Here is a 13200-nt window from a genome sequence, read left to right as displayed (position 1 = left end):
AACCCCTAGCATAGCTGGTCTTCTTCCCACTTGCTGTTTTTCTAGGGACAAAAGCGAAGCCTCGTGGGGAAACACAGCTGTCTTTGTGAATTCACGTCCCCGGCCCCTCCCTTCACTTGGGCCTCGTGCCCCCACGGGGAAGCTGGTGGACGGTCCGGCCCTTCGACTTGGGTCCGAGGGCCGACAGGCGGCTCTGGGCTCCCGCGTGGTGTGGCCGTTGGGGGTGTGTCCTTCCCCGCGGGAAGGAGGGGAGGAGCCAGACAGGGCGGCTGCTCTAATCCGTCTGGAGCGGCTTAAGGATTGTCTTTTTCTGGCACCTGCTGCGCCCTGAGCGTCCTCCACTCCGGCCGGGCGGGCTTAGCCTGAGCTGCGTCAGCCGGGCTCCCGGGGCTGCGGCCGGGCCAACTTTCCATCCCCAGAGGGCAGGCGCGGGCCACAGACCAAGGGCAGCGGTTCGGGCCGGCTCGGGACGCGGTGCCTGACGCGACGGGAGGGAGGTGGGCCCCAGGATGGATTTCGGGGCCCTCGAGACAGTGGTGGCCAACTCGGCCTTCATCGCCGCCCGGGGCAGCATTGACGGGAGCGGTGGCCCGTCCTCCCGGGACAGGAGGTACCTGGCCAGGCTGAAGCTGCCCCCGCTCTCCAAGTGCGAGGGGCTCCGGGAGAGCCTGGACCTGGACTTCCCCAGCGTGTGCTCCGAGCAGCCCATCGGCAAGCGGCTCTTCCAGCAGTTCCTGAGGGCGGACGAGAGGCACGTGCCGGCCCTGGGGCTCTGGAAGGATGTCGAGGACTACGACTTGGCCGATGACGACCTCCGGCCGCAGAAGGCCCAGGCCATCTGGGCCGAGTACCTGGACCCCCAGGCCAAGCTCTTCTGCAGCTTCCTGGACGAGGGGACGGTGGCGCGTGCCAGGGAGGGGCCAGTGGCCGGCGAGGACGGGCCCTTCCAGCCCCTCCTGCAGGCCACCCTGGAGCACCTGAGCCGGGCCCCCTTCCAGGAGTTCCTGGGCAGCCTGCACTTCCTGCGGTTCCTGCAGTGGAAGTGGCTGGAGGCCCAGCCCATGGGGGAGGACTGGTTCCTGGACTTCAGGGTCCTGGGGCGTGGCGGCTTTGGGGAGGTGTCGGCCTGCCAGATGAAGGCCTCCGGCAAGATGTACGCATGTAAAAAGCTGAACAAGAAGCGGCTGAAGAAAAGGAAGGGGTACCAGGTGGGCAGCCGTGGCAGGCAGGTGGGCGGGTGGGCAGGCCCACCCTGCGGGGCACCTGCTTCAGCCCTGGGTGGCATGTCCATCCTGTGCACCTTGTCCGTCCAAGTCAGCCTGTCTGCACGGCTGCCAAGCCCGGGCTGGAGGGGGCTGTAGGCCGTGTGTGGCCTCCCGCGCTGGGACTCAGCTCGTCCTGCTGGGCTCGGCACTGGTCCCTCCTGCGCGGTCTCCTCTCCACTCTGGCTTTCTGGAATCTTCCCTGGCTAGTGCCGAGGAGGCGGCACGGGGAGCTGGTGCAGGAGGCTCCGTGGTGCTGGCCCGGGAGTGGATGGAGGCAGGTGCTCTGAGGGGGTCTGCCCTCCGATTGGCGTCAGGCTCCACTTGGGAGGGTCCGTGGAGGCGGCTTAGCATCTCAGGAGCCATCTCCCAGTGGGCATCTCATCCCGCAGGCCCTCGTCCCGTTCCCTCTGCACGGAGCAGACCGTGCTGCGGGCAGACAGCGGGCACCGCGGGGCCTCCCGTTGCACGATGCTCTGCCCTTGTGCCTATGTGGCATCCACCGTAAATTTCAGGCCATAGTTAGAATACAGCAGCTGCTCTGTCCCGAGTTCAGGACCCTTAGGGAGCTTTCACGAAGTAAAATCCACCTGAAACTCCCCACACGGCGGTAGGAAGGGCTCCTCCAGCACGGGGAGACCCTCCCTCAGAAGGACACTTTCTCCTAACCCAGCCCATCTCGAACAGACTCGTTAAATGGACTTCAGGGGCTTTACAATGCATATGGACCATGAACAGGGATGTGGAGCGGCTTGGGGGGCCCTGGCCGGTGGACTCTGGCTGACCTTTGTGTCCAGAGGCCTGGCGGGGAGGACAGGCTGGGATCGCAGCAGGAAGGGCTGGAAGGGGAGGTCAGCGCCCGACAGGCTGCCGGGGGCCTGCTGGGACCCTCACCTGCACTCGTAAGACCGGGTGGCGGGAGCCCCCTTGCTGGAGGCTCCGGGAAGCCTGAAGTCCTGGCACGTGACGGGTTTGCTGGTGACCCTGCCGGCGTGGAGCGGGGCGTGTGAAGCGTGTCTCTGAGTTACGTGCAGTTGCTTCGTGCCACTGCTTCCAGCATCTGTCTGCAGCTCTGATTCTATTTGTGACGTTTTCTGGCTCGTGGAACTCGGCCGTTTTGGCGGCATCATGTTCCTAAGTCTGGGTGCCTACCCTGATTTTCAGGGCGCGATGGTGGAGAAGAAGATTCTCGCCAAAGTCCACAGCAGGTTCATAGTGTCTCTGGCCTATGCCTTCGAAACCAAGACCGACCTCTGTCTGGTGATGACCATCATGAATGGAGGTGACATAAGGTAAAAGGTTCTCTCTCCAACGTGGGGGCCGGGATGGGAGGTCGGAGCCGAGTGTGGAGTGCGGGTCCCTGAGCCCAGGGGGGCTGCTTCCCACGAGCCGAGGGCCCGGGGGCCACGAGGGAAAGCCCTGCCCCCATCCAAGTCTGTCTCTGGCTCCTGTTTGCTGGTTCTCAAATGGTGTGTCCTCAGTCCCAGCAAAGTGCAGGTCCCCGGGGGGACTGTCGTTGACCGGTCCTGTGGATGAGGGGTTTGGGGGATGGTAGGGGACTGGGTGGGCAGCAGCGGCTGTGGGTCAGGTGCTGGTCTGTGGACGGATGAATAAAGGGATTGAGGGCCTTGCTCTCTGAGGGGGGAACCAACGTGGAGAAGCTTCATCAATGCCACGCTCTGGATGACTGCAGAGCTGGGGCACCATGTGGCCGACTTCGGGAGCTGTGGCCTGGCGGTCACCCGGTCACAGGCAGAGGGAGGCAGAGGGAGGCAGAGGGAGGCAGAGGGAGGCAGAGGGCCTTGTTGCTGGGCGGGGCCTGTGTTTGCCAGAGACCTGAGGGCCCTGGACTCCTGGGGGAAGTCGGGTCACTTGCTCTCCGAGGGGAGGCCCACCTGTGAGCTGGGCAACCTGGCCTTACAGAGTGCTGGTCTGCAAAGTGGGGGTGGAGACGAAATCCTGGTGCTCAAAGGTTGCTGTGGAGACTAAGTCCACACTCTGGGACACTAGGAAGACTGCCACACGCCCCTCTCACAAGAGGGGCCACGCTGCGCCCCTGTCCTCCCCTCTGCGCTCACTGGCGCCAAGACCCTGCCAGGTAAGCTTGTCAGCTCCCTTTTCCCGACAAGGGTCTGAGGCCTGATGGCACAACCCACGCAAGTTCTGGAAGAGAAGCCAGGGGTCCGGGAAGGGCAAACAGCCTGACTCAAAGCGCAAAAGTGGTAGTGACGCTCACCGCCCTACCTTTGACCACGCTGCAGTATGCGATGCGGCACAGTGCCAGGAGCGTGGGGTACATCACACTGCCCCACGCTGACCGCGTCAGGCTGTCGAGGACGCACCTGCTCTGTGCTGCGCCGTGCTGGAGCCCTACGCTGCGTTATACTGCACTGTAGTGTGTTATACTGCACTACACGGTAGCGCGCTGTAGACTGCTGTGCGCTGTAGGCTGCCGTGCACTCTCCCGCTCTTGCTGCACCGCACCACGGCACTGCTATCTCGTACCGCTCTGCGTTCTGCTCTCTGTGCTGCATTGCACTGAACCACATAATACCGCGCCAGGTGATGCTACATGCTCTGCGCTATACTGCGCTGTGCCACGTACTCTGTCACTGTCCTACGTTGCGTCAGACTGCACTCTATGCGCTGCGGTGTGGTGCTGCGCTGTTACACCGCACTGTGCCCTGTGTTGTGCTGTGGTGCAGCATCCTGCACCATGCTGCCGCACACACAGTACACTCCACGACAGCAGACTGCACTGTGCTGTACTGCGCTACTCAGGCCACGTGCTGTGCACTGCTGCGCTGCGCCGTGCTGACCGTGTTACACTGCTGTGCACCGTCCGTGCTCACGATACCACAGCACGCTGCCTGATGCCACGCTGTACGTTGCACTGCACTGCACCACATTGTATCATGTTCTGCCAGGCTGCACTGCACTAGAGCGTACCCGCCCCACCCCACACCCCACCAAAACATTATGCCACGTAAGAGCCACTCACGCTGTTGCTCCGGCTGATCTGAGGGTTTCTTTCTCATTTCTTTGTGATTCCTGCCTGCCTCTCCCCTCCTTGGTTGCTGTCCAGTTTGAATAATTCATTTGTTAGGTTTGCTTCTCTGTGAGATGTGAACACCACCTGGGGTGGGGCAGGAGGGGCATCCTGCTGCAGGCCCACGAGGGTCTGCATGTCTGGTGCAAGGCCAAGATGCGTCCTGGGCTCTGTGGTGACCACTCACACCTGATGGGCTGCCTTTCTCCCCTCTGCCACTCCTTCGGCTGGTGACCGTGCAGTGGCTGTGCGGCCTGTTTCCCAGGCTCCATGGGCCGGGGTGGGGGTGATGGGGTGAGGACGGCCACACTGCGTCTTCCCTATAACCGCTGCGGTGGAGGGGGCTGTAAGGATGCGAACACGGGCCGCCGCGGGGCCTTGGCTCTGCTGCAGGCTCCGCAGGCTGGACCCTGAGGCTAGAATGACAGGCGCTCTGCTGACGGCGCATGGGAGGCTGCGGCCTCCCTGCTCTCCTGAGACTTTACTTTCCGTCAAGACCACAGGCACAGGTCTTGCAGTCGTGCCAGAGAGGCACAGGCCTCGTGGTCTGCCCGCAGGTACCACATCTACAATGTGGATGAGGAGAACCCGGGCTTCCCGGAGCCGCGCGCCATCTTCTACACGGCCCAGATCATCAGTGGCCTGGAGCACCTGCACCGGCACCGCATCGTCTACCGAGACCTCAAGCCCGAGAACGTGCTCCTGGACGATGACGGTGAGGCGGCTCCCCGCCGGGCCTCCCCTCCCCCTCCCCCTCCTCCTGTCCAGGTTCACCTCTGTGGCCTGACTGGTCATTGGTAGGGGGTGGGCCGACCTTGACAAATGCTTGTTAAGTTTCTAAACGGCACCAGGACTCATCTCAAGTTTGTTTATTTTTCATTCAGCTGTTTTGCGACAGAACGAGACTGTCCGCACAGGGAGATTTTGGATGGATTTGGGGTGCAGTTTGGTGCGTGACTAGGATGTGGACAATGTGTGGGACTGTTAGTAAATGGTTGACAGTTTCTGGCCAAACCCGCCCTCTGGCGTTCTTTTCCTTCTGCGCTCGGTGAGGAGCTGAGCTGGGGTTCTCTCGGGAAATCCCGGACACATAGGTTTCCCTTCAGCCCTTTCTGTCACCAGGTCAGACAGACACGGACATTCCCACAGGCTGCAGAGCTCGGGAAGGCAGAGATGGGGAGGCTGAGCTGGGGTGGACCTTGCCCCGAATCCAGCTATAGGTCCTTCTACAGCAGGACTGGGGAGTGGGGCCTGCCCGGGTGAGCGTGTGCAAGCATGTGTGCCCATGTGTGCACACGTGTGTGCAGAGGCTGGCCTTGGCTCTGGGAACCCCGGGCACCTCTGTCTTGTGGAGCCACATGTGACTTCAGCCCACGTTTGCTTTTCAGGCAATGTCCGAATTTCTGACCTTGGGCTGGCCGTGGAGCTGAAGGACGGGCAGACCAAGACCAAGGGCTACGCAGGGACCCCGGGTACGACCTGAGAGCAAGAGAGGGGACAGTGGTGGGGGTGGGGGCGAGGCCTGGGGTCCTGGGGTCCTGTGGCCAGGGTGGGCGGCATGGTGGGGGCGGGGGTTGTAGGGAAGCTGCTACCCTTCCCCCAAGGGGGTAGAGGGCCAGTGGGAGGGCACCCACCTCAGGGAGGACCCTCAGACTCGCCCCAAAATCCCATTGTGCCTCTGACTGAAGGCTCCCCAGCGCCTGGCGAAGGGAGGACCCTGATGGTCTGCACTGAGTGAGACACCGCAGGGCAAGGGGGCAGAGCTCGCCTCCCCAGCCCACGCTCCACTGGGAAGCCTCCCGGGGGGGAGACTGGGGGCCATGGGGCCCCCACCTCATGTGGCCAAGGGTGGACGTGGGCGGGGGGGCTGGTCTTGCAGGGGGCCAGGCTGCCCTCGTCCAGAGCATGTGTGCATGTGTATGAGTGTGTGCATGTGCAGGAACATGTCTGAGTGTACATGTGTGAGTGTGCCTGTGTGTCCGTGTGTGTGTATGTCTGTGAGCATGTATCTGACTATGTGTGTGCCTGTGTGTGTGTTCACGTTTGTGTCTGCCTGTGTGCATGCAAGTGACTGTGTGTGTGTGCACGTCTCTGTGTGTGCCTGTGTGTGTGACTGAGTGCATGCGCCCCCCAGGGCACCCTCCCCTCCCCACCCCGGGGGCACAGACAGCAGGGCAGAGACTCCGGAGCAGGGAGGCGGTGCTCCTGGCAGGCTCACACTCGCACCGGCACAGCAGCCCCACGCCCTCCACATTCCTGAGGGTGCAGGGTTTCTTAGCTAATCTCCTTCTCCCATGTTTGGTTCTCAGGGAGAAAGTGGCCTGTGGGCCGGTTGGGTCTGTTTGTCCCAGATGCTCCCAGCCACGTGCCGTGGGGCCTGTGAGGGGTTGCACTGTCGCCACTGCGGGCCTGTCCCCGTGTGTGGCTTTTTAGGAAAAGGTCCTGTCTTGCCTTTTCTGGCTCCTCTCCCGGGTGTGCCCGCGGACAGAAACACCTGTGGGCTCTCGCCCGGGGACTCGGATCTGTAGGTCCCAGAGAGCCCCCAGCAGAACCTGGATGGGAAGCCCCGTGTGGCTGACTCTGCTGTGCGAGGCCCCGCCGGCCGCTAGAGGGCGCCACGGCCCTGCCATGCTGCCTGGCGGCTCTGAACACCAGGAGGGGCCTGCCAAGGGTCTGGCGGGTAGCAGGGCTGGAGCTGGGGTGTGAGTTAGAGGGCCTGGCATCCAGCGAAGCCGGGGAGCCCCCCCACCCTGAGCCCAGGCCCCCCAGAACTGCAGCTCTGCACCAGGTCAGCCACAATCCACCCAGGTGGGGTGGCACACCCTGCCAGCCCCGCAGGGTGTGAGGAGACGGGGTCCCCCCAGGGAGGAGGGTGGACCTGGAAGGGTAGCACTAAGCTGAGCTGGCGTCCACGCACCCACACACACGCATGTCTCCCACGTGAGACCTGGGAGACAGACGTCCTCGGACCGGGCGCAGGGAGCCAACTAGACGTGCCAGGGGGCTGGGGTGTCTCTGTGGTCAGCGGCCCCCCTGAGCCCCATTTTCCTGGAGAAGTTGTGGTGAGTTGACCATGTCTCTCCCCAAGTCAGAGTGGTCAGGACAGTCACGCACTGCCCTGAAAAGACAGCACACAGAGTTGCGTTCAGGGCCGGGAGGCGTGGTGGCGTTTGCCCTCTGTAACCTCTCTGGGAGAACGGTCCTGCGGTCCCAGCAGCCTGGGCCCAGTGGCCCAGCCACCTCCCTCCCGGGAACTTGCCGTGAACACGGGTGAACACAGGAGGACCAGGGAGGGCTGCCAATACATGGGCACAGTTAGCTTTGCTTCTGGGGAGAAGTGTCTAACGTCCTCCCAGCAGAGAAGCCGCCCCGGCACCCAGCGCCAGTGCCTGCCCCAGCCCCAGGGGAGCGCACTGCAGCCCCGAGGCTGACGCTGCCGTCCGCCTGCCCCATGCGCCGGGCTGGCCTCTCCTCGGGCACTTGGGGATGGAGGCTGGAGCTGGCTCTGGGGGTGTCATCCTTCACCCTGTGGAGCCCAGCCCGTGGTGTGGAGCAGACAGGCCATGCGGCACCTGGACGGCTCTTTGGAACAAGGAGGCTTCCGCCTCCCCTCCTGTGTCCTTCAGGCAGCAGCCTGAGCACCCGTCTCTGACCCCCGCCCCCCCAGGTCCTGCATGAGCCTGAGACGCTGCTCCGCCTGCTGTGGGGGTCCCACCCAGCAGCTGTGCTCAAGGGGACGCTCGGCAGTGGCAGTGTCGGCAGATGTCTGGTTGTCACATCTGGGGAGTGCTTCCTTGGGGGTGGAGGGGCTCCGGGCACTGGCAGCCCCACGTGTCTCCGTGCGAGGCCCCCGCTCTGGGAGGTGAGTGCCCTGCCGTGCACTGTGTCCCTGAGTCACTCCACGCTCCTGTCGCAGGTTTCATGGCCCCGGAGCTCTTGCGGGGGGAGGAGTACGACTTCTCTGTGGATTACTTTGCCCTGGGGGTCACGTTGTACGAGATGATTGCAGCCAGAGGACCCTTCCGAGCCCGCGGAGAGAAGGTAGGAGGTGGGCAGCCAGTGTCCCCGTGGCTGTCCTGGCACCAGCTCCACGGGTGTGTGTGAGTCATGGGAGCAGTGTCCCCGCAGTGACCTGGTGACCCTCCTTTTAGGGGAGCATTAAGCTTTCTTATGGTCAGTCCTTCCTGGGCAGAGGAGGGGACATGGTGATGCCATCTTATGACTCCTTGGACACTCAGGACCAGGTCAGGAGGGAGGAACCTGGACACCCCAACCCCGCAGACGGCCCTCTCCAGACATAGCAGGCTCCCTGGGTGTCCTGCAGGGGTGGACGCTGGGAGCAGCTGTGCCCTGCCTCTCCCAGTCCCCCGTCCCTCCTGTGTGGCAGCCCCACACCCCTCGGGCGCTTTGCTCCAGCCCAGCAGAACCCTGAATGCATGATACAGAGGCTCCATCAATGTTCAAAACTGAAGGACCAAACTGGCCTCTTCCTTGGGCCCACTGAGCCCGGTGCCGACCCAGCTCAGAGACCTGCGGGTTGTCTGTGGGGGCGTCACAGGGCGTGAGGGGGCCTGGCGTGACCGGCAGTTTAGACGCAGCCCCTCTCTGTCCATACCCACAGCCGCACAGCCTGCCTGGATGTCACACCAGTCACTTCTTCTGCCTGGACCTCCTCGTGTGGCCCCCACCCCGCCCCAGCCCCCACCCCTTTCCCTGAGACAGTATGGGAACAAAGTCCCCAGTCTTCAGGAGTGAAACCCCTCTGTGACCAATGCGTAGTGTCACTGTGTGTGCCTGCACCTCAGCCTTCAATTCTAGTAACAGTTTTCTCCCCGACCTGCAACAGCTCACAGAGCAAAATAAAGCAAAATGGTACGGGGGCCACGTCAGCCTCAGGCCACATAGAAGCTCCACCTCAGAGCCCTCACTGGGCCCACAGGTCCCTGTTTTCTGTGTGAAAATGAGCACGACTACCCTTCTAGGAGCTCAGCCCCAAAGTACATAGTGAACCACCTGTGGTCCCTCCACATGTGGTCCCACTGCACGTGGCCCACCAGTGTGTGGTCCATCTGTGGTTCCCTCTGTATGTGGCCCCACTGCATGTGGTCCATCCGTGCACGGTCCCTCCATTGGCTACACCCTCGACATGGACCAGTCTTGAACCCATCTCTAATGATGAATGACAGGACCTGGCCCCAGAGGGCACCTCTGGGTGATCCCAGTTCTCTGAGGTTTTAGGGAGAGTGAGCCTGACTGGCTGGGAGTGGAATCGGTCAGCCTTTGGCTGAGGTGGGGTGGAGGCTTCCGGGCAGCTCCCTGGTGGCTGACCTGCTGGAGTGAGTCCTGTGGCTCTGAGTTTCGCTCCGTTGCTCTCTACGGCAGCAGGGACCCCGTGGGCGTCAGCCGCCAGGCCCCTATGCCAGCTCGGGCCTGTCAGGTGGCTTCTCCCTCAGGTTCCTCTCTTCCTTGGTCGGGAGGGAAAGGTTATGTGAGTGCAAGGTTCACCTGCGCGGTTTCACGCCCAACCGGCGGTTCTGAGCCCTTTAAAGGCCGACATGCAGGGAGGCTGGTGCAGGCTCCCTCCCAAAAGCAGGGCTGGCAGGCGTCAGTGCAGCCGTGTCTGGGGCTGTTGTGGCAGCTCGGGCGACCCCGGTGGGCCGGGCCGGGGTGACACGGCTGACAGACAGTGCGTCTGCGGTGCAGGTGGAGACCAAGGAGCTGAAGCAGAGGATCCTCGAGGAGGCAGTCACCTACCCCGACAAGTTCAGCCAGGCCAGCAGGGGCTTCTGCGAGGCGCTGCTGCAGAAGGACCCCGAGACGCGCCTGGGCTTCAGAGACGGCAGCTGTGATGGGCTCCGTGCCGACCCCCTCTTCAGGGACATCAGCTGGCGGCAGCTGGAGGCCGGTAGGGTCCTGCCTGTGTGCCTCGGGCCTGGGGCGGGTCTGCTAGGTGACCCTCTGTCCCACTGGCATCTGGCAGCTCAGCGCCACCTCCCAGGGCGGGCACCTGGCTGGGGCTCCCCCTGCCACCATCTCTCTGACCGGAAGCACCACATCCAGTTCTCTGTTCACCCCGTTGTGCCCCGGGTCTCTTGGGGAACTCCCGGAGGCCAGCAAAGGTTGGATGGGGCGTGTGGGAAACTTGCTGACACGCCTTTGAATCAGAGGTGCTGGGCGCTTCCTTGAAGGAGCCCATGACCCAAGTCCAGGTGGCATTTCTCTAGCCACCTGCTTGGGAGAAACTCATCCATTCAACCAGCATTTGCTGTCAAGTCACATCCAAGATACCTGTGTGCGTGTGCGCACGTGTGTCCTCGGGAGAGAAGTGCGTCAACCCTCAGAGCCTGCGGTCTGTGAGCATGTGACCTCACAGCCTAGGGACATGGCAATGAGCATTCGCTGCCCCAGTAGAAGCTACTTTCGCAGGAAGGGTGAGAGCAGAGGCTGCTCTGGCTGATCTGAAGGTGGGAGAGCTGCCCAGCCCAGCCCAGGATTGGGGAGGTCAGGCAGCTCAAGGAATCAGAACTGTGGAGCCCGGAGGTTAGTCCCGAGGCCCCTGCAACTCTCTGGCAGGTGGACCCAGCCCGGGGTCTGTGCCCAGGGGAGGAATGGTGTGAGAGGCGCGAGCAGTTCTGTTCTGAGTTGGGGTCCTGGTGTCTGACCTGCAGACAGGGAGGCCGGCACGGGGGTCTGCAGAGAAGGAAGGTGGGTGCGGCAGTGGGGGGAGGCGGTGCCGCCGAGAACACGCTGACCTTCATGATGGGGCCCTGGGAGTACTGGCGAGAGGCAGTGCCGTCCAGACTGGACTTGGGTCTCCAGCTCACTCAGCGCCCTAGGAGGCCCGGGGGGCCCCAGTGTCACTCTCCTTGTTACCTCCAGGGCCCCGCTGCCGAGGGCCCCGCCACCCAGGGCCCCGCCGCTGGGGCCCCGCCGCAGAGGCAGATGTGTCTCCTGTCTCCCAACAGGGCTGCTCGTGCCTCCCTTCACCCCGGACTCCAGGACCGTCTACGCAAAGAATATCCAGGATGTGGGGGCCTTTTCCACGGTCAAGGGGGTGGTCTTTGACAAAGCGGACACAGACTTCTTCCAAGAGTTTGCCACTGGCACCTGCTCCGTCCCCTGGCAAGAGGAGATGATTGAGACCGGTGTCTTTGGGGAGCTGAATGTGTGGCGCTCTGACGGGCAGATGCCAGATGACATGAAGGGGGTCTCTGTGCAGGCAACCCCCCCGTCCAAGTCGGGAATGTGTCTGGTGTCCTAGATGACCGGGCCTCCGGGAGTCAGCGGAGCTGCCAGCAGTGAACGACCAGCCCGCCGCCAGGCCACCTGCATGGCCGTGGCTGAGCTGCTGTCTCCCAGGCAGGAGGGCGGAGGCTGGTCTGGCCAGATCTACCCGGCTGGGTCAGGAGACCCAGCCTGTAAGCTGTACCTGGATGGAACCCGCTGACCTTGCAGGGCTCTCCAGGGCCCCCGCAGTGGACGTGCGCACTGGCGGAGATTTGGTGTCCTGCCACCGTAACTGCACCTTCCCAGAGCCCTGCCTTCTCTCGGTCGGGTCAGAGGTTGGCAATCCGCAGCCTGTGCCTGGAGAGGCCCAGACCTCGGGCCTGGCTTGTTTCCTCGGCACCCAGATCTCGGCCCCACCCTCCAGCCATCTGGTCACTGCCAGGGCCCAGGCTGGTCACCACCTGAATGTCGCTGGCCGGGGACCAGATGTCCAGGATGAGGGGAGGGTGTCGGGGTCTGAGGGTGAGACTGACTCTGGTGGCCACCCCTCTTGGTTTTTCTTTATCCCAAGAACGTCTCCAGACAATGGCAACTGGTGCAAAGCTGCCCCCACCCTTTGCCCCAGGCAGACGGGACGGGGCTGGTTGGCAGCTTTTTTAAGCACCTGCCACCCCCCAGCTCTGCCTCTTGGGCCGCAAGGCCCAACTGTTTCTGTCTGTCCGTCCTGATCTTATCTCCCGTGTCTGTTCTGGCCAGTCCTGTGACCTGGGGTTTGCTGACTGAGGCCAGAAGTGTCCGCCTCCCCCATCTCCCCAGCAGCGGCAGCCCTAAGCCTCTCTCTGGTCTGACCAGCCCCAGGCACCACCTTTGCGGGGGTTGGTGTTTCCAGCTGCACCTGAGCCTCCCAGTGTCCCCGAGTGTTCACCCAGTTCAACCTGGAGAACATATTTTTGGAGCAGCTGCTTCTGGAGCCCCTAACCCGGCCGGGAAACCCGACACCCCATGGAGGGCTCAGCTGGAGAGCAGACAGGGGAGGAGCTGGGATTTGGGGCCTGGGGACCCACTTCCAGAAGAGGGGTCTCTGACCTTTTCTTAGGGAAGAACTTCTGAGTTCCCTGCCGCTCACGCACAAGTGGCAGGAGGAGGGACAGCTGAACCGCATGCTGGTCCAGCAGGGCACCTGGGGCCCCGAGGACATCAGTGGGGCTTCTGCCGTCACCTGGCTGGTGGGGCTGATGTTGGGTCCCGCCGGGGATGGAAAAGTGCAGTCCTCCATAGACCCCCACGTGCCTGGGGGTTCTGCCAACCTTCCAGCCATGGCAGAGACAGCTGCCCCGTGGGATTCAACAGAGCGTGGGGCACCTCCGTCCTCAGACTGTCACACGGAGCATAGGGCGCTCCCGCCGTCTGCTCTCCCTGCAGCCACAGGAGAGGAGTGATCCTGACAGCATGACCTGGCGGCCCGTGGCCCTGCTGGTGCAGTCACTGCCAGAGGCAGGCCCCCGGGCAGGTGTGGGGTCGGACAGCCGTCAGGTGTAAGAGGCCAGCTCGTTGGTGGGGATGTTCCAGTGTGTCTCTGGGTCCCGGTGCACTGAGGACATTAAAGCCCCACAGGATGACCATCTCTCCTGTGCGACAGTCACAGAATTTTCTGGAAGGGCC

At 63.1% G+C, this 13200-nt stretch overlaps 1 protein-coding gene across 1 annotated transcript; it reads left to right on the top strand.

Annotated features, from left to right (window-relative positions):
* Positions 1-302: 302 nt before the first annotated feature.
* GRK1 (G protein-coupled receptor kinase 1) lies at positions 303-13200 on the top strand. Its single transcript, XM_010987650.3, has 7 exons — positions 303-1208; positions 2427-2554; positions 4869-5026; positions 5700-5783; positions 8228-8352; positions 10015-10216; positions 11277-13200. Exons 1-7 carry the CDS (start codon positions 510-512, stop codon positions 11570-11572), a joined length of 1692 nt encoding a protein of 563 aa, XP_010985952.2. The 5' UTR covers positions 303-509; the 3' UTR covers positions 11573-13200.

The sequence above is a fragment of the Camelus dromedarius genome, chromosome 13 (assembly GCF_036321535.1).
Source record: "Camelus dromedarius isolate mCamDro1 chromosome 13, mCamDro1.pat, whole genome shotgun sequence".
Lineage (NCBI taxonomy): Eukaryota > Metazoa > Chordata > Mammalia > Artiodactyla > Camelidae > Camelus > Camelus dromedarius.
Note: the sequence above shows the minus strand (reverse complement) of the source record. Positions and strands in the feature narration are given on the sequence as shown.